This window comes from Eschrichtius robustus, chromosome 19 (genome assembly GCF_028021215.1).
Source record: "Eschrichtius robustus isolate mEscRob2 chromosome 19, mEscRob2.pri, whole genome shotgun sequence".
Taxonomy (NCBI): domain Eukaryota; kingdom Metazoa; phylum Chordata; class Mammalia; order Artiodactyla; family Eschrichtiidae; genus Eschrichtius; species Eschrichtius robustus.
This window is the reverse complement of record NC_090842.1, coordinates 7,597,855-7,618,540: the sequence shown is the minus strand read 5'-3', so window position 1 is coordinate 7,618,540 and position 20,686 is coordinate 7,597,855. Positions and strand designations below refer to the sequence as shown.

The 20,686-nt window shown below is 56.3% G+C and overlaps 1 protein-coding gene across 1 annotated transcript in view; it reads left to right on the top strand.

The window, feature by feature from the left end:
* The first annotated feature begins 1,540 nt into the window (after positions 1–1,540).
* The window catches only part of CMIP (c-Maf inducing protein), a 234,870-nt gene continuing 215,724 nt past the window's right edge, over positions 1,541–20,686 (top strand). The window contains exon 1 of the mRNA XM_068527631.1: positions 1,541–1,983. Within this exon, the coding sequence (XP_068383732.1) occupies positions 1,687–1,983 (297 nt within the window). The 5' untranslated portion in view covers positions 1,541–1,686. The remainder of the gene's footprint in view (positions 1,984–20,686) is intronic.

Below are 20,686 nucleotides of genomic sequence, written 5' to 3'. Positions count from 1 at the left end.
AAACTTCGGCACTCATGATGCAATTCAACGCATGCTCACACACTTGTGTGTTCACTACAGAGACACCTTCACTTAACAAAAAAGGCACAGATCTGGGGGTTTTAATGGTATTAACTGCAGAAGTGCGTGGATGTGAGAAAGCCCCACCCCAGAGCAGAGCACTTGCTGCGTGGCTTTAGGTGCCACTCCTGATGGCAGAAAGGGAACGTTTTTTTGTTGCACGGCTGGCGTTCCCGAGTGACACCATAGCTCATTCCCCAGAGGGGCTTCCAATATGATTCTCTCACAGCCCTGCGCAGGACCTGGGGATGCAGAGATGAATGACCCGGTCCCGGCCTGAGGGGAGAGGTAAAGAAGCTGGAGCTGCTGGGGTGCAGGCAGAGGAGGGGGGCGCCGGTAACGCTGGGGAGGGATTTTGTTGTCTAGGCTCCTATTAGGAACTAATCAGACTCCAGGGGCAGAAGGAAGGAGGGGCGCTGGGGAGCCTGTCCCCTCCCCCCCGGAGGCTTGAGGACCCCAAAGGCCACGGCGGGCAGACATCTGTAAATGATCAGGAGGCCTGCACAGTGCTGCAGGCTGAGCCAGGGCAGTGTGGCTCATTCCCCGGATAACTGACGGGACATGTTCAATTCGAGGAAATATCTCTGTCTTGTGGCGCCATCTGGCCAGCCAGGTGGACGGCCTGAGCTGGGGTTCCGGGGGTGTCACAGGTCCTGCCTGCGGTCCTGTCCCCACACCTTCGGCCCAGCCCAGCCCGGCCCCGGTCCCTCAGGTTTGCACCTGGCCGCACCTCCGCCATCCGCGTAGACAGGTTTCGGGGCGCTGACATTTCGGATCCCGGCTGGCCGCGGGGGTAAGGGTGGGCTGCGGGGGTCGCGGCGCGTTCTCAGATCCGTCGGGCCGGCGGGACGCGCGGCTCAGCACCGGCCTGGGCACCGGCGGGGGCGCGGCTCGGCGTGACGTCACGCGCCCCGCCCCCGCGGCCCCCGCCCACTCCCCAGGTTCCGGGCGGGGCGGGCCCGGGCCTGCCAGGGCTCGCCCGCCCCAGCCCCCTCCCCGGGGGCCGCCCCCTCCCGTCGAGCCGCGCCTCGGCCCCTCGCGTCGCCGCCCGGCGGCGGACTCCGCCTGCGAGAGGCCGAAGCCGCGGCGGCAGCCGCCGTTGCCGCCATTGACGTCAGAGGGGCGGGCACATGACCCCGCGGGGACCAATCGCGCGGGCGCCGAGCGGCTTCTGCAATCTCTCAACTGAGCCGGCCCCCGCGGCCCCCGCCGCACACTCGCCCGCGGACGGCCGCCCAGACACACGTACTGTACACACGAGCGGGCGGCGGGGCCGAGACACGCCCGCCCGCGCGGCCCCCGCTCGCCGCCGCCGCCGCCGGGCCCCCGGCCCCCCCGCCGGCGCTGCCCCGCGTCCCCGCCCGCCCGCCCCTCCGCCGAGCCGGTCCGGCCGCCGCGAGCATGCATCCGACGAGCTAGGAGGAAGCCGGAGCCCCGCAGGAAGGACCGAGCGCCGGCCGCCCGCCCGCCCGCCCGGGCCCCTCCCCTGCGGGCGCCCCCAGCCCCACACCCCCCCACCTTCCTGGGGGGTGGGGGGGTGCGGGACGCCGACCGGGGGCCCCGCCGCCCGGGCAGCCGGGACAGCCCCTCTCCCCGCCCCCGGCCCCCTCCCCGGCCCGGCCGGCCATGGATCTGACCAGCACCTCGGGCGGCGGCGATCCCCGGCAGATCGAGGAGACCAAGCCGCTGCTGGGGGGTGACGTGCCGGCCCCCGAGGGCACGAAGATGGGCGCCGTGCCCTGCCGCCGGGCCCTTCTGCTGTGCAACGGGATGAGGTACAAACTGCTGCAGGAGGGCGACATCCAGGTCTGTGTCATCCGGCACCCGCGGACCTTTCTCAGCAAGATCCTCACCTCGAAATTCCTGAGGCGCTGGGAGCCGCACCACCTAACGCTGGCCGACAACAGCCTGGCGTCCGCCACGGTGAGTCGCTCTGCGCGGCGGCGCGCCTGCACCCCCGCGCCTTCCCTCGGGGCCCGGGAGGCGCCCCCTCCCACCGGCTGCCCCCCTGCCTGCCGCTGCACCTGGAGCCCGGGGCCTGCAGGGCGCCGGGGGGCGGGAAGAACCGGGCGCCCCCCTCCTGGCCTGGGCTTCGGACTGGATTGTGGAATCCGAAGCTCTGCCCTGCCGGTGGGCTCGGGGAGACCCTTAGAATTATGGAGAGGATCTGGCCCACCCCGGACTGAGCATTTGGGTACCTCCAGGCCCAGCGCTTGTGTTAATTATGGATGGGACCTTGGGATAGACCCCCGAGGCTGGGCCCTGATGGTGGTGGGGTTCCCTTTCGGAAAGCGCATCTGGATTTGCGGCGGATGGGAAAACAAAACAACCAGAAAAAAAAAAAAAGAAACCCAACAACCTCAAAACCCCAAAACCCAAAGAATTTCCAGAAGCCAGTTCCTTTCTTTGCTCTCTACCCGTCTTTTTCCTGCCCGGGCTGGCAGGCAAAAGTGGGTGCTTCCCTTTCTGAAAAAATTTCACTGGCACACTGGGAGGATGGAAGTGGAGGGGGAGGGGGAGGGAGAGGGGGCAGGGGTCCTGGGCTATCTCCTCCCCACGGGGGGCGGTCAAGTTCTAGTGCGGAAGCTGGCCTGTGGGCTTCTGGTCTTGCATTGTCTATGCAGTATTGTATACGTGTGTTTTGTTGCTGGAGGTTTTATTATGTTATTGTTACTGTTTTAAAATACATGGCTGGGACTGGGTCACCCTCATGAGAGGGAGAGAAGTCATCGATCTGCTTCTGAAATCAAATCTGCAAGGTGGAGAGAGAGGGCTGTGGTGGGGTCTCAGCGGGGGAGGGTGGCGGGCAGGAGCCGGAACAGGATGCTTTGTGTTTTGAAACGAGGACAGTTTAAAGCACCAGCTCTGCTTGGGCCTGAGCCTTGCTGTGAGGGGGTCCCGTCCTCTATGGAGAGGTGGCAGGTCTTCCCTAGAATGCACGCTCCCCTCTGGCGCAACCGTGACCCGGTTTACTAAGCACGGTGGTCGGGGTGGGGGCGCTGAATCTAACGCCTGCCCACACCTGTGCCAAGAAAACCCAGCCGGGAAACAGGGTGTCGCTTACATAGCATGTCACAAACGTGTAGCATGTGCAGACATTTCCCCGGCATCCATGTTCCCTTGGCAGTGTGTCACAGGTCGTGACACATGCTCCAAGGAATGGGGAGGGGGAAAAGTTAGCAGAAGAAACCATACTCCTTGACACAGCTCCCCCCCCCCGCCCCCGCTCCCCCCAGGGCACTGAAGCACACGAGGACTTTTATTCTGAATTTTGGGTCCGACGTGCTCAGAACACCTATTTTTTCTTTCCTGTGGGCACATTGGTGCAATCTGCAAAGGCTGCTTTCTCGGGGAGGATCCCTGGTTGCAGAGAAGCGGTCCAGTCTCAGTCTCAGGCTCATGCACGTTCTCAAACCTGTCCCGAGCCACAGGCCTCGGCATTTGGCTTTTCATTTGATGGAGGGAGAGCCTCAGAAAATTCGCCAGCGCGCAGTGTTTCAGATTCAGGGAGGAACTGGTGTCCTCAGTAGTTCCCTGTCTGGGACCAGCAGCCTCCAAATCTGGCTTCAGAATTTCCCCCTGGCCGGGGCTGGGGGAGCTTTATTTTTCTTTCTGTCACCCCTTAAAGTGGAGGGGAGTTGGGGAGGAGAAGGTGGCTGGGAGGCACAGTGACCCCCCGTGGGAAGGACAGGCCGCGCTCCCGTGCTCCCCCGGGAGAAGCCAGGAGCTGTGCTGCGCTGCCCACGGCTGGGGGAAGCCAGCTTCGGAGGCTCAAGGTGCCCCTCCCCCTCCCCCAGTTTACCTCTTATTGCTCAAGAAGTGTCTGTTTGAGAGAGAGAGTGGGGAGGAAGGGAGCCTGAAGCCCTGCGCTGGCTTCTCAAGCAGCCAGGGGCCCCGGCACCACCTTCCCCAGCCGTGGTGGGTGGCACCTTCGTCTGCTTGGGCCTCTCTGGAGAGGAGCCGTGATTTTCCGGACTGGGGGCCGAGGGCCATCCGTGGCCCAAGATTTGTCTCAGCAGAGCCTTGCTGTGGCGTTGGGAAGCGAGGAGGGAGGAACTACGCGCGAGTGTCCAATGGGCTGTCCCCTTTCTCCGCCTGTCGTCGGCGAGCCCCGCGGGCAGGGCAGGGAGTGTCCTTACATGTGGCCTTGGTGGGCTCCGGTGGGGTGCACGGCCCTCCCTGCTAGGGCCTGTGAGCGTGGAGGGGGGCTGCTGAGGCCGTGGCCTCCAGGGCAGGGGTGTGCATGGCACCACCACTGGGGACCTTGTCCCGTCCTGAGACACCTGGTTGTTGGTGTGTCCAGGGCCCCCCCCCCCCCCCCCGGAAGCAAAGCAGGCCCCTGAGGGGTTTCCCTGAGACCCGGGCGTTATGTAATCTGTCTGCATCTTATAGTGCGGCCCAAGCACTCAACTGAGAAATGTGAGCCCAAACGAAACAAAGGTGAATTTGAGTGCAGTTCACTACAACGGAAAGCCCCATGTGGCCCAGCCTCGAGCTGCCGGGTGTATCAGGTGTTTTGTATTGGTCGTAGCCTTCCATAAAGTGTACATCATCCTTTTGTTAAGCCCTCTACACAGCCCGCCTCAGAACCATCTGGAAATTATCTGGTTAATTGTGTGGGCTTCAGGCACAAGACTCAGAGTGATTGATCTGGATTCAAACCCATAAACAAACCAAATACACTCTTTGCCCAGACCGTCTTCAGGGTCTGTCTGCACTGATCCAGTCAGTCAGAGCTACAGACCAGGCTTCCAGGACCACAGCTGCATCAGGCCTGGGTGGAGGCATCCGGGGGCTCTCAGTCCCACCTGGCAGGCGGCTCCAGCTGGGTACACCCCCAGGTGGACGGACCTCTCTCCATTCCCTGCCGGGGAGATGGGCTCAGCCTGGGGCCCCAGGGGGCCAGCGGCCTCACCCCCTGGCCTGGCTGTAAACTTTGCCTTCTCTGGGGTCAGGTTGGAGCTTGCCCCTGTGCCTATCTGCTGGGCCGGTTACTGATTAAATCCTTGCAGAGTCAACAGTGCCTGACATGGCCGGTGACAGCGCCGGGCCTGATGCACTCTGTGCTGGAGACTTTGGATCCAGAAGCCTCATAAACAAAGGAGGAAACACAAAGGCGCCAGTGACCCGGCTGCTGTGAGGGGGGACTGGGAGGCGTCCGCCCCTCCCTGGGGTGCACACGGCCGCACCTAGCCAGAGGAAGGGCGCATCTGCCCAGGCTGTGGCCTGGATGCCGCCGTTCCTCATTCCCCTTTGGCGTCCAGACTTCCCAGTCCCCGGCCTCCCTGGGCTTTTTGTGGTTGCCAACCATGGTGTCGGCTGTAGCCAAGAAGGTTCGGGTCCTTGGGTCCAGAATCCATTTTGCCGTTCTCGTGTCTGGGCTGAATTTGATCACCTGCTAGGCATGTTTGTCCTCTGGAAGAGGGCTTTGTCCGTGTGCTTTGTCTCCTCTGCACCAAAGAAGTACGAATCAGCTGCTTACCTTTTATTTTACCTTATTTTTTTTCAACATGTAGCACGTGGCATCTCAGAATGGGGAGGGTCCAGTCTGATCAAACAGGGGTCAGAGCACAGGCACAGTAGCCTTCTTTATTCTCAAGCCTCGATTCATCAGTGACTTGTTTTTTAAATTTTCACCACTCTGCTGCTTCAGTTGAAATGTCTCTGGGCTTTCTGTTGTGGAAAGGAAAAGAGGAGTCACCTCAGTTCTCGTCGGTTTCTTCAGTCTGGTGTTTTCTTGGCGGGGGGGCAACCTTCTGAAATTGGACTTATGCTTACGAAGCACCTACTGGGTGTCAGAGTACTGCATTCATCCCGATGGTGGTTTCCCCATGGGAATGAAAATCTGTGTCCTCCCGAGTAGTCAGAAGTCCCGTGGGAGCTCGCCTGTGTGCACACGTACACGCGTGTTCATTTCTCCGCTTTGTCACTTACACCTCCTCCTTGTGCCCGTCCTCCCCGCCTTTGATTTATGCGATGTTTTTTTGTGGCATAAATAAACACAAAGAATTTTTTTTTTTCTTTCAGTGCCATTTGTCATAAGATTTTGGAGTATATCAAATTTGTTTCCCAGGTTACTTGTCTGATTGGAGGTGGTGGAGGGGAGGGGCTGAGACAGAAGCGGAGGAAAAAATCTGAATTCTCTGTAAACAGCACACGTGGTCTGCCTTCCCCAGGCTGTAATAAATAAGTGCATTTTAAGGAGGGAGTAGTTTTGATGCTGCCATTCTCCTGGCGCAATCCGAGATGCCTTTCCTAGCCGCTGGCAAAGTTGTACCAGTCCAGGTTGAAGGTGTCTCGCTCGCTGCTCATGGCTGGGCTTTGCTGCCGAGCTGGCTTGGGCTCCGTGGCCCACAGGTGGCTGTGTATAGTGTTGCCCGCTCCTCTGTGCCAACCGGGGAGCCCGCTGACTCACCTGGCAGTGGGAGAGGGCATTTCTGGGGCCCCACGTCCGGTGAGGCTTAGGGGGAGCCTGGTGGCCGTGTCATCCTAAAAAAACCGAAGCTCTCTGAGGGTGCCTCGCTGCCGGCCTCAGCTTGGCCCACATGGATGGTATCCCCTTGGTGTTTTGGTGGAATGAACATCCGAGATGGTCAAGTTGCGCCTTTGATTAAAGGATTAAGTGAGATTAAGCAAGGCAGCCTAATGGTTCAGGGCGTCTCCACCGTGGGGCAACACAACAGGGTTTGCTGCCACTTGCACCGGCTCTGGATTCTGAGGTTACAGCTTCCTGGCTGTGTGACTTTTGGAACGTTGCTTTCCCTTGCCGGGGCTTGCTTTTCCTCCTGGAGGGTGGGATAATCCTACCTCATTTACAGGGTTGCTGAAAGGATTGGGGATCACTCAGATTAGCACCTAGCAGGACGGCCAGCACACAGTAGGCGTATGACAAGGGGCCTGTATTCCACTTTGTGTTTTCCTAATTACCCTGAGAGTGCTTCAAGAAATTCTGCCCAAATGCAAGGGATTATTGCTATTTAAAAACGGGCAGTCTCTAGAGGAAAGTCTCCTGAGATGAGCGGTGCATTTGGGAAAGTTAGGGGTATTTAGTGGATCTGGTATGTATGAAAGCAATGAAATTGTTGAAAGCAGTTTAAGAAAAATTTCTCAGGGGGCACAGTCTAGTTTCTTTAAAAAAAATACAGAACTCTTTTTTTTTTGAAAATTGAAATAGTAACGTGCACATCAAATAAATTCAGATGGTACAACAGGCATAGAAGGGAAAATGAAGCTTCTCTCTTATTCCACGGGCCCATGGCCCCTAGTTCTCCTCCTCGCAGGCCAGCCCTGCATCCTTGCTGAGCATTCTGGGCATTTACACACAGTTCTGTGCCGTTATTGTTCATTGGACGGTGTGTTTTGGCAGTCATTCTAGATCTCTGCCTGCACAGCTGCTCTTCCCTGCTGCATGGTGTTCCGTCATAGAGGGGCACCGTAATAATGTAGGTAGACCATCCCCTGTCACTGGACATTTAGGTTAGCCCCAGGCTTTTGCAGTTTCCAACAAGACACTTTCCACTTTGACTGAGTGGAGTTGTTTCTGTTTTGATAATCTGAATGTTTTTTGCCTACTTCTCTGGTGAGTGTTAAAATATTTAGTCCCACAGTGCTTTGCAAGGGTGAGCTGACCCTCCCTCAGAGGGGGGAAGGGCAGTGCTGCCTGGGGTCACTGCGGTCTGGAGTCATGCTGGGGTCTGGCTTGCTGTCACTGGCTAGGGAGCCTCCTGAGGGCCTGGCCCCCCAGCCCCACCAGGAACTGGTCGGGGGCTCCGGGCAGTCCCGCTGACCTCTGCCCCAAGGACAAGGGTCTGCATGGCCAGGAGGGCTGTTTCCTGCTCCACCTGAGGGCATCGTTTTTGTCCCCAGGCTTCCTGCCTCACCAGGATGGAAGCCAGGCCGCCTGGCCCCATGCTAGAGAAAAGGAGGAAGTGACAGTGTCTCTTCCCTGCTCCTGGCTCTGGTGACAAGGCACCCAGTGCCTTCAGCGGGCCACCGAGGGAGGCCGTGTGAGGTTGAAAGGAAGCTTGGCTGATACCAGCAGAGGGTGATGAGGCATGTGTGTGTGTGTTTGGGGGGGGGGGGTGTTCACGTCTGTTGGGGGAGGGGACCACAGAGAACATAGTTTTGGTGCCGAAATTGATTGTTGTGCTGAAGCTGAATGTCCAGTAGCCATTTCTTTACACCTGCCACATACCGGTGTCTGGGGTGTCAGGAAGGTGGATGGGGGAGAACAGCCAGTCACAGCAGAGGGGTCAGACAGGCAAGCTTGAATCCTGCCCTTGCAGCGTCCTAGCTGGTGGGTGACCTTGGGCAGGTCACCTAACCTCCCTCCTTATCTGTGAAATTCACATTCTGGGGACTTCCTTTTAGCATGATGTCAGGATTAGGTGGAGTAAGGCACGGCAGTTCATTCAACAGATAAATATCACTGTTTGTAGGCAGTTTGAGGAAAACCAGTCCCTGCCCTCCTGGACTGGGGTAGGTGACAATGAACCGCTGAGCAAGTAATTATAAAATCTGTCTGGCCCCGGAGAAAACAAAGCAGCGGTGGGTGGGGTGTGCGGGGCTTGGGGACCAGGAGCCTTGCTACTCTGCACATGGTGTTCAGGGAAGGAGATGGTATCTAGTGGGGGAGCATTCTTGGCAGAGAGGATGGCAAGTGCAAAGGCCCTGAGGCTAGACCGAACTTAGAGATCACCCAGTGAAGGGCCCGGATGTTAGTAAATGCTCTACAGTTGTCATCACCCCTGCCTTCCAGGAGCTGTTATCATCTATTAAAAAATATTTATGAGCACCCAGAATGTGCTAGGTGCTGGGCATATAGGCAGCTCCCTGCCCCATGGAGCTTCCTTCGATTCTAGCGCTTCTGGGGTGTGTGTGTTTTATTTAACCCGCTCCCTCTCATAGCGAAGAATAGCAGTGCTTTAAGAGACTCTTACATTACCAAAACCAGTTCCCTTTGTCCGTACTGCGTTACAAAGGTTCTAGGACCTAGCACACCCTAATCATTGAATTCGCCTCAGGCTTTTTTCCTACGGGGAAGCGCTGAGGGGGGGAAGCGCTGAGGGGGGGAAGCGCTGAGCGCAGGCGTGTTGCCCCACGACCCTTCCACGTGACTCAGCAGCCGGGCTGGGATTCACACCCAGGACTCCCCGCACCCCTAGCACCTTCACTGCCTTCCTTTGTCATGGGTTCTCCTGCTTTCAAGCTGGTATCAGATCGGGAGAGTGTATAAACAGATTAGGCTGAGTGAACTCACTTTGGAGGGAAGCAGAAGAGCTGGATTCTCCAGTCCCCGGGTGGGTGGGCCGGACTCCGCGGGGCGGGGCAGCGGAGGCTTCCCTGGGGCTGGGGTCATCAGGAGAGAGGAGATGGCACTGGAACGTGTCCTGGTGTCCTGGGCCAGTCCCAAGCTCTTCGAAGCCCAGAGAAGCTGCAGATAGGCGCACGCAGCCTGGGAAAGCCCAGACTGCCTCCTCGTTGGCTCACTGTCTAGCCCAGGTGAATCTGAATCGCCACGCGTGCTTGCCTGAGGCTCAGCTGGTGGTGGAGCCGTCCCCGTGGATGCGGCCGGGCCACAGTCAGGGTGGGCTGACTGCTGTGACAGCCAGCCCCCAAACCTGGGGGGCTTCACGCAGCACGGTTTACATCTGCCTCGTGTCCCGGTCCAGTGGGGGTTTCTGCCCTTCAGGGCCTCGTGGAGTCGGGGCTGGGGAGAAGGAGAGAACCAGGTGAAGGTTCGGTCTGTGGGTCTGGCCACTCCATCGGCCACAGCTCGATCACACGGCTACCCCGAGTGCGGGGGAGGCTAGGGAGGGGGTTAGCCGTGTCCAGGAGACAGGAGACCACGGAATGATGGCGACACCCACCCCAGGACCGTTGGGACCCTGCAGTGGTCTGGAGGTCTCCAGGGTACCAGCAGCAGAGCTGCTTCCCTGGAAAGGAAATTCAGATGGCGTGGTCTCTTCTGGCTCCTGGGTTTGAGCTTGGTGGCAGGTCAGGAAAGTTTGCAGTCTGCTCTCTGGTGGGGAATAAAACATCTTAGTGAACCTGTTGCAAGGGATGGAGCAATGCACTCGTGATTACAGTGACACTTATACAGCGACGCTTATTGTCTCCCTGCTGAGTGCCAGGCACTGTGCTCTTTTAATTTTCCAAACAATCCTGCGGGACAGCTATTACTCTTCCCATTTTATAGACGCTGCAACAGAGACTCAGACAAGGAGAACTGGGAAGAAGTGGAGTTAGTTGAGAGGCAAAGGCAGGTCTGCCGCCACGCCTGAGTGTGTGTGTCCGTGAATATATGTGCATCTGTTGGATATACATAAAATGATTTCAGCCTCTTGCAGCAACATCTTAGTGGGGAATCAGTGGGCTTATCAGTTTAGCGTTTGCCGATGTTTGGCAGACATCCCTTTGTGAATTTGTCAAGTGAGTTCAGGGAACTGGTGTTGGAAAGTGAATGCCAAGTATTTGTAAAGGGTAAGCGCCAGGTACCAAGTTTGTGAATTGAGTACCAGATGCTGTGTGTGCAAAGGGAGTTTCCCAGGTACTGCACTTGTGGAGTGAGTATCTCCAGGCACTGGGCTGGCAAGGTGAGTGTTTCCTGGTGCTACGCTTACAAAGTCAGATGACCCTTTGTTCCCCAAAGGCTCACAGTTAAATTGGGGGACACTTCAAATTAGGATGCACCACAGGAGCACACATCCGCAGAGAGATTTGTGCCTTGTCCTGCTGTTTGGAGGGGCCAGGTGGTTTCAGGAAGGACTTCGTAGGAGAGACGCATCTGGACGGACAGAGGTAGGGTTGCGGGCTGGCAGAGAAGGGGCTGGGGGCCAGGGGTGGGAATGGGCAGAGGGGCCGCAGCAGTGGTTGGCACCGTGAGAGCAGGTAGGGAGGAAGATGGAGGCAGGGTCATTTCCCAGAGGGGCCCTCGAGGTCAGTGTGGGATTCACGTGCGAGCCAGGAGGGCCCTGATCGTGACGCAGAGGGACGGGGAGCGGGCCGCCAGCTGGGAGCCCGGGATGCCCCTGAATGGAAGCTTCAGGAGTGCAGGGATGTGAGTCACCAGGCCAGGCGTTAGTCACTGTAGTGACCACTGCAGCAGTGGTCTTGTGGCCACTCACGAGAGTTTGTTTGCTAGGAGCTGGGCTGGGCGGTCACATTGGTGACCTCCATAACAGCCCAGCAAGTTGCTGTCACTCCCTCCATTTTACAGACGGGGACCCTGAGGCTGTGTCTCTCAGTGGACACTCTTTGGCCAGATGAGTGGATGAATGAGTGAAGAAAGGAATGAATGAGCTGCCGCACAGGTTCAGTTGGGTGGTCCCTCCTGTTGGAAGGGGAGAGGGAAGAGCCACGTCCAGACCTCCACCCTCTGCGTCCCTGGAACCCTGCGTGTCTCTTTCACCTCCAGTGAAGGACAGTGCGTGCAGTGGGCCCTCGAGTTGCCCTGCAGAGCTGGCCTCGGGGTGGACACAGGCCCGCGGTTCCTGGCCCACTGCCGGGCCCGTGAGGCCACTGCCACCAGAGGCCTCTGGTGCTTTCCGGATCCCGGGCCTGAGACCTCCGCTCTGAGCTTTGGCTCCCAGGGCTCCCCTTCTGGAAGCTTCCTTCCTGGAGGCCAGGTGGGAAGGCCCCGCCCAGCCGTGGGGCTTGGGAAGGTGGCACCGTCGGGCCGAGGCAGGGCAGCTGTGGCGCCCTGCTGGTGCCCTTAGTGGGCTCTCGGGCCTGGGGGCTATGGGGCAGTGGGAGCAGGGCTGCCCCGCTGGAAAGAGGAACAGTGACTCTGACGTCTGCCTGTTGCTCCCGTTGGGTCGCGTTCCACGACCTTGTGGCCGACGCTTGCCTTGACGGTGGGAATGTGAAAGAGCTTGACCCGTCCCAGCAGTCTGGTGGCTACTGGGCTTGGGGGTCCAAGCAGGGTCAGCCTGCGGGGTCACATAGACCAGGACGGGGTGGAGGTGACTGCGGGGCAGTAGCGATCGATCATTTCCTCCAGCCCCACCGAGCCCCTTGGGTGTATCTGTGCATTTAACCCAGCCCTCAGGCTCCTGTTTACACTTGGGGAAACTAAGGCCTTGTGAGTTTCAGGTTACATCACTGCAACCCAGACGACCTGGCTCCAGAGCCAGAGGCCTCCTGCACAGAGCCCGGCGCCTCCTTGCTGGCTTCGAGCACCGGGACCTGGGCGGTGAGGAGCAGTCACCAGCAAAGCAGTGAGAACTACAGCTAGCGCTCACACAGCGTCTACTGTTCCGAGCCTTCACGTAGATGAGCACTTTTCTTTGATTGCAGTAGAGTTGACTTAAAATATTATATTAGTGTCAGGTATACAGCATAGTGATCCAGTATTTTTACAGTTTACACTCCCTTAAAAGTTATGAGAAAATAATGGCTATAATTCCCTGTGCTGTACAATATGTCCTTGTTGCTTATCTATTTTATACACAGTAGTTTGTATCTCTTAATCCCATACTCCTGTCTTGCCCCTCCCCACCCCCCCCCACTGGTAACCACTAGTTTGTTTTCTGTGTCTGTGAGTCTATTTCTGTTTTGCTGTATACATTCGTGTTATTTTTCAGATTCCACACTAAAGTGACATCTACAGTATTTATATTTCTCTGATTTATGTCCATTCACATTCCTGCAAATGCCAGAATTTCATTCTTTTTTTATGGCTGAGTAGTATTCCATTGTATATGTATACCACATCTTCTTTATCCTTTCGTCTGTTGATGGACACTTGGGTTGCTTCCATATCTTGGCTATTGTAAATAATGCTGCTGTGAGCATTGGGGTGCGTGTATCTTTTCGAATTAGTGTTTTCTTTTTTTCCGGATACGTACCCAGGAGTGAAACTGCTGGGTCGTACGTAGGTGAGCTTGTTTAAACCTCCCGATGCACCTGTGAGGTATTGCTGTCATGGTTCCTGTTTTACAGATGATCAAACTGGGGCCCAGAGAGATGAGGTCACTACTCACCCAGCTAGTAGTGGTGGAGCTGGGATTTGCACCCAGGCCATCTGGCTCCAGAGAATAACTGCATGTGGCTGTGAGCCCGGCTCAGGAGCAGAGGCTCAGGAAGGCCCAGGGTGGCCAGGGCTGGCTCTCTGCTGAGCAGGGGGGCCGTGCAGAAGGCGGGAGGGTGGGGACAGAGTCGAGTGTCTCACCCTGGGTGGTTCGGCCGTCTTCCTGCAGACGCGTCTCTGGGAGAGCCGTGGTGGAGGTTTGCTTCTCACCTGCCCCTGCTTGGTGTTGGGATCGTGAACTCAACCTCTCAGAGCCTCTTTTCCTCGCCTGAGATGGCCTGTCCCTGAGAGCCGGCTGTGATGGCGTGGTGGAGGCGAGCATGGGGTCTGGAGCCCATCTCAGAGTGTGGCTGGGCTCCCCCCACCCCTCGGGGCTCTGGCTCGGCCCCTCTCCCCTCTGCCGTGGGGAATGCTGCTGGCCCCCGGAGCCTTCCCTGACCCCCAGTTGGAGAGAGGGCTTGCTCCCTGCGACCTGGCACTTCCCCAGCTGGGTGGCGATTGCCTCTTTGCCCGTCTGTCTTCTCTACCACCTATTCGCCTCTGTACTTGTAAAATAAAACAAAAATAATCACGCGGGGATGATGATGATCTTAAAAAACAAAGAAGGAAAAGATTCTCCCATAATCCCGCCACCCAGAAATCACCCAGATGAACACTTTGGGGTAGAGCCATCTCTGCTTTCTTCCCGGATGGGTACGTGTGACACACATGATCATGTGCACAGCGAGTAGGGAGAGGTCTTATTCATAAGTGCTAAGCCATTTTCATGCATGATCTCAAAGCGTGTCCCCTTTGGCCCTATTGATCTTGGGCCCCAGATCTTACTTGGTGGTGGGACCGTCCTGGGCTTTGTGGATGTTGAGCAGCGCCCCTGGCCTCGGCCCAGTAGGTGCCAGTACTCCGCTCGCCACAGCCCCAGATGCCTGCAGGTGTTGCCACGGGTCCCCTGGGGGGCACGTCACCAGTTGAGAGCCCCTGTGGCAACTTGGCTGATGTCCCACCTACCCTGAGAGGTCCCGTTTGATGAGCAGCCCCGGCTGCGGGCTGGCCCGTGGGAGGGCTGGGAGCCTGTGCTCCTGTCTGCAGTCACCTTGCCTCTTTGGAACCTGGCACAGAGGTGGGAACCAAGAACCGCGTGGGGCTGCAGGAGCCCAGATCCCTCTGTCTGCGTGGCGCGGGCCGAGAGCCGGCAGGGACCCTGGAAGGAAATCCTGCTGGCCCGGGCATTAGCGAGCTTCCCACACCTTTGATCCCTCCTGTCGACTCCCCTGCTGTCTTGATGACTCAGGACTTCAGAGATCTGGGTTGTTGGAAGGGGAATTGCTTCATGCCAATGAAAAAGAAGAAAGAGAGGAAATTAGCATTAGGAAGTTTTGGTGTGAGGAAAATGACTTTGAAACCTGCTTCTCGAATCCTGTTTGAGTGTTTTTGGGGGGATGGGGGCAGCGAGGAAAGGAGGTGGGCCGTGGTGGGCGACCTGGCTACGTGGCTCTTCTATAAAGGCCTTCCTCTGCTTGAGCCAAGCCCCACCCAAGGCTGTGCTTTGGGTCCCTCTGCTTTTTGGAGCTAAGTGAACCATACCACCAGGAAAGATACAAAGAGGAAGCTTCTGGAGTATGTGTGGGTCCTGCCAGCAGGTGCAGTGAAGGTGCGAGGGTCTCAGGCCAGAGACTGTTGCAGAGGGCGGCGGTCTGGGGTTCTTCTAATGCCCCAGTGGTCAGCAGGGCGCCTCTGGGCCGGGACAGCCGAGTGCAGGTGGATCTCAGCCCCTGCTCGGCCCGGCGGGGCAGTCTCGTGTCGGGCAGGCCCTGCTCGGCATTCACCGCGGCCTTGCTTGAAGGGGTGTGTGCTGCGGATTGGGGGGCTGCAAACACTCTTCCCCCACTTTGAAACCCAAGGTAGAGGTAGAGGCACTAAAGACCCTGCCTTCCCAGGTCAGTCCTTCCCTAATGGGGGCGGGGGGAGGGCAAAGTGGTTTCGAGCTCTGGCCAGAGTTTGTGGATTCAGACACTTCATATTAAACCATGTAAGCAGTGGTGTGATCCAGCTCTCAGTTTTCTCATCTGTAAGCTGGGGATAATCGTGGCCACCTCCCAGGGTTATCCGAATAATAAAGGAGAGGGTGCATACATGGAAAGTGCTTAGTGGTGTCAGGCGCGGAGCCACTGCTCAGTCAATGCTCCTGCGTTATGACCACCAGCTCAGTCCTGGCTGCTGCTCTGCCCACTGCGTTCCCGCTTCTGCTCGACCGTGAACTTCTCGAAGGCAGGTGTCTCATCCAGCAATACCCTATGTCAGTACAGGCTTCTGGCTGAATACGGTTGCTTGATGTATAGAGGCCCCAGGCGTCGCAGGGACAGAAAAGGGTCTCACGTTTTGCTGGAAACCCCGGCCCTGTCTGGCGACCTCGGAGCTGTTGGGAGAACCTCCAGGGTGTGCTTGTGACCTTGGGCACCGGGACCTGCAATGGACCACAGTCCTGGACTCAACCCCAGTCACCGTGTCCCCGACTTGGGCAAGATAGAAACCGGCAGTTGGGAAGATTAAGACATTATTGGTGGTTTTCACCTCAGCTTTCAGCAGCAGTGCTTGGGAAATAAGATTTTGATCTTGGAAAATATGATTTAAAAACAGAATTGAAAGTCGCTTTTATTTTCTCAACGATATTGCCCCTGACACACGCACAGGGCCTTGAATGGTGGTATCCGGTCCGAACCTGCCAGTAGGGAGCCCACTCTCGGCCCTTCCATGAGGTGCACCTGTGTATATATCATACCCCTACCGCACCCCCCCTCGGCTTTCCACCTTTGGTCCCCCCACTTGGGTCTGCGGTGACCGAGTGCCCGTTTAGACAGAACCCGGGAAGGTCCTCTTCTTCTGAGGGAGCTCACTGTGTCGTCTTAGCCTCGCTCACACCGTTGGCGGCGACCCTGCTGCCGGGGGAGGAGGCTTCTTCCTTGGACCCCTGCCGAGAACTAAGCCCATTGATGGGTGGCTTCACGGAGCTTGAGTCTGGTTGTTCCATCCAGTGTTCCCATCCCAAAGCAGGAGGAGGGTCCTCTCCCTGCTGGACGAAGATTGGGAGCTCTGAGTCCCCACCAGGCCCCCTAGGGAGCCTTCTGAGAGGTGGGTCTGGCCCCCTGGCCATCCCAGGATTAACAGTCTGTTCTTGTCCAACCCTTCCCTCTGCCCAGGACCTGGCTGTGTGGCCTTCATCCATGGGCTTCTGTGCCCTACGGCCTCCAGGTGGGCTTGGCTCATAAGTGGGGACCCTGAAGGGAGATGGAGGCCCTTGGCTTCTTCCTTCAGGGTTGCTGTGGGCAGGCAACGTCCCTTGGCCACGACCCCTGTCCTGTCACCCCCACCCCCCCACCCCCACCCCCAATTCCGGGCTTCGGTAACTGCTCCCTTTCCTTGTCCCTGCAGGCCTCGGGGTAGGATCGCATAGCGTAGGAATGAGGTGACCGAGTCCTGGCTTTCCTGGGACCGTCCCAGGTGTTTACACTCATGTCCTGTGTCCCGGGAAACCCCTCAGTCCCAAGCAAATCAGGACATTTGGTCACCCTAGGAGAAAACCACCTCTTGTGTTTTCCCTGTGTTCTGCCCACACCTTGGTATGTTGTCCTTTGGTTACAATTCCTTCAAATGACACCGTTTTGTGTCTGCCATCTGTTTCTTCCCAGGGCCCCGGCTGATACACCAGGAGCTTCAGGAGGATGGAGTTGTTTTCAGAGCCTCTTCCCTTTTAGAGTTCGTAGTAACCAAATGGGCTGTAATGCTAAACATGGGGAGAAAGAAATTAATCTTTTGCACTTATACTTTTTTTCTGAAAATATGCCCCCTTCAGAGACAAATGGTGATGATGGTGATGATGGTAGCCGTGGCTCTTTGCCCACTTACTATGGGCTTCTTGTCGTGGTAAGAACTTTGATGCACCGTTGTGTTTCATCATTATGACAGTCCTCTGAGGATTGTCCAGGATGAGAAAACTGAGGCTTAGTGAGGTAAAGTAATCTGCCTAGAGCTCAGGACGGGTAGGAGGTCGGGCCAGGGTATGAACCCCAATGACGCTCCCTGCGAGGTTTCTATGCTTACTGATGAGGTGTTTTACAACCCAGGCCAAGCCAGACAAACCCACAGTTTTGCTGCTTCTGGCTTGGACAGGGTGTCTTATTGGGTGTGCAGGCAGCAGATCTGATGTTTTCCACTTCCTCTCATGTGGCGGGGCTGTGTGCATGGAGCGTGCAGGACTGGCTGGGCAGCCAGTTTTGGCCTTGCTGAATTTAGCTATGGCTGGTGTTGGAAAATGTTAGTCTGTTCTTTCCTTTTCCATATCCCCCCTTTAAAATTTTTATAGTTAAAATCAGAGGCGGCCAGACTTGGAAGAGAACCTGCAGGTCATCTAGTTCTGGGATGGCGAATGTATGACACACGTGCAGCCATTGCTCATTGCCTAGCCCCTGGTAGACATTGCTAATCAACCCAGGCGTAATCGATCCTTCCCATTGAGCCTGGAGACAGCCACTACTGATCAACTGTTGTTGGCATGCACCATGTCTCCCACTGTATACATTAGGAAGCCAAGGCCCAGAGAAGTTAAATGACCCTCAAGGGAGCCACTGGGGTTGTGGAGCCTGCTGTTGAGAGGTGACTTTGGGTTAAAAGTCCGCCATCTAAACAAAGTGTGGTGCGGGGGAAGGACCTGGGTTTTGCATAGCAGTGTGTGGATCTGGGTTTAAATCCCAGTTCTGCTTCTTACTGGTTGTAACTTCAGGCAAGTCACATGGCTTCTTTGAGCCTGGTCTGTGAAACTAGAAATTGTAATCCCTACATCCCAGGGTTGTGAGGAATAAATGACATGGAATGTTAATTCAGCCTCCAGCAGATACTGGTGGAGGGCCTAGTGTGCGCCCAGGATGCTCTGGTCCTGGCGTGTGGTGGTGAGCCCTGTAGACAAGGCGCTGCCCTCAGTGGCTGTACCTTAAAGATTCAAGTAATGCAGCATTTCTTCCTCTTTGCTTCTTGGACACCTATGAAATTGTGGTGTTATTGTTATTTTTTAACAACACAGCCGCTTAAATTTGGCCTATTTATGCATCACATGACTTGCTTTGGGAAGTGATGTGTTTTTTCTTTCATTCCTCATCTCGTTTCCATCCTTGTTTCTGGGCCGAATGGGACAGGGAGACCAAATGGATGTGACAGGAGACTGGGTCTTAGACCGTTTAGAGGGACACACTCCTTTTGGAAATTTGATGAAAGCTGTGGACCCTTCTGCAGGCAAAATGCTAAGATGACAGGCTCAAAAAGTTTAGCATCTATAGTGTAGGCATTTTTAGGGATTGACTCATGGACCCCTCAGGTTATAACCAGTCCAGGGGGCCTGGGACACTCTAGTTAGCATGGAATGGAACTTAGCCCGGAAATAAACATGTAAATGACAAAAGCAAAATGGTTCATTATGAAAGGTCAAGGTTTTTATTCAGAGTTCTGCTCCTTTGGCTGGGCAAGTGGGTTTGTCCACGTAGCATTTTCTATGCTTGTTAAGCTGTGTTTAGTCTTCTTGGTTATGGTAAAAGATTTTTTCTTTTACCCTAGTCTGGAGTTTCAAGGTTGGTACTTCTTGCCCGTAAAATGTTTATTTTAAGGTTTAGAACAGTTCTTCACTCTGATAAGGCAGAGAGCATCACTGCAGACGCGCTGTGGTCAAGCACAGGGCGACTCCGCTGGCACTGCAGATGGTGGCCCAGCGCTCAGCCTGCCCGGCGCACAGTGACCTTGGGCCACCTCACCTCTCTGACCTGTGAAGCGGGGGACAGAATGACCCCCAACCCCTGGTAGTCAAGGATTAAAGACTCTAGTAAGCATGACCGTCCAGAGAATGTCCAAGTAGGCCATGGTGGATTTTGTATTCAGTTGCTTGGAATTGGGACTCAGAAGTATGGACCCTTTGCGCTGTGAAAGGTTGGTGTTTTTACTGAGCCTGTATGATGGAGGTAGCCTGGCAGATCCAGCTGAAGTGAACTGAGTTCTTCTGTGAGGTGCAGGATGCGTACAATTCTAATGTGCTTTCTCCTCCTGGACGCACAAGACCTCAAGCAGGCTGACCAGCATAGCTAAGAGGAAGCCAGGGTCTTCCTTGATTGGTAACTTATAGAAGGACCCCAGTAATGAGTCCCCTCGTTGCCTTCGACTCTTGCGACGCCCCCTGCCCCCTACCCGGGGCACCGTCTTTAGCCACGCCCTGGACTGAAGCATGATTTCGGTGACTTGAGAGAGAGAGGGTTCCAGGGAACCATTTCACATTTAGACCTGGGGTTTTGCTAGGGTGATTGCTTTGCCACTGACTTTTGCATGTGGGTGTTCTTAAGCCGGAGAAAAGAGTTGGACTTTCCCTTTGTTTTGCTTCATTACCTGCACTGCATTTGGCAGTCTGGGCGGCATGAGGTGGTGTGTTTTTATGACTCTCAAATTTGTCTTTAAAAGTGTGCTGTTGAGCCTGGAGGCCTTCCGCATCCCTGAAGATTTTGTAGGGAGATCTGAGGTGACTGTCCAGCTGGGCGGAGTAATGGAATCTACCATTTCTTGAGCACCTACTGTGTGCCAGGCACTTATGCATCGCATCTCACCCTTGCAGCAACCCCCCGGGTGGGCAGTGTCCCCGTGTCACAGGGCTGGGGACAGCCCCTGGCCTTCGGGGTCACACAGCTGTAGGTTGCACAGCTGCAGGTCACACCCAGGTCAGGCTGACCTGAATCCACGCGTTTTTTCCTGAGTCCCACGCTGCTCCTGTGTCCTCAAGGGACTTCCTCCGTGTTCGTCACGTCCCCACCCTGGTAAGATTCCACTTGAGGAAAAATGAGTAGGCATTGGTTGGACAAGGGAAAGCCTGGAGAGTTCTGTTTCTCCAGCTCGGCAGCCTCCCTGCTGAGCTCAGGTGTGGCTGGGATTGTCCCTGCCGTCCTAGTCACCGGCCAGGGCGGCCTTCTCCAGGCAGCCGGCTCTGGGATGAAGTTAGGGCTTCATCTGCCTCACCTGTGTGACCTTCCATGGCCACCCTGGCCGGTATATAAAGGAAGGGGGTGCAGAGGAGGTAGCTTTCTCATCAGTCTCCCCGTCTCACAGGTGAGAAAACCGGGGCTCTGGGGGGTGGTGGCTTGGGCGTGGCCATTTGGATATTGAGAGGCCAGGCTGAGCCTGAACTGCTCCTAGTAGGTGTGTACCGCCCGTTTACCTGGAAGAGGTGCATCTGGGGGGTTGGTGTCACGAGGCGGAGGCACATACCTGCCAGCATCTTCCCTGAATCAGCTCTGAGTCACTACACCAGGGAAGGGATCTCTCTGGTCGCTGAGTCCACATCTGGTCTGGCGGGGTCTTTTGAGATCATCTAGGCCGGTGCTTTCATTTTACAGTTGGGTAAACTGAGGCCCAGGGAGAGAGACTGCCCGGGTCACCATTCCTTCCCCAGCACAGCTTCTGGTTTTCTCTCTGTATCTACAGTGTGGCGCCACAGTCTTATTTAGGCATTTGAGTTCTAAGTGTGTGTGTGTGTGTGTGTGTGGTGAAATATACGTAACATTTATCATTCTAACCATT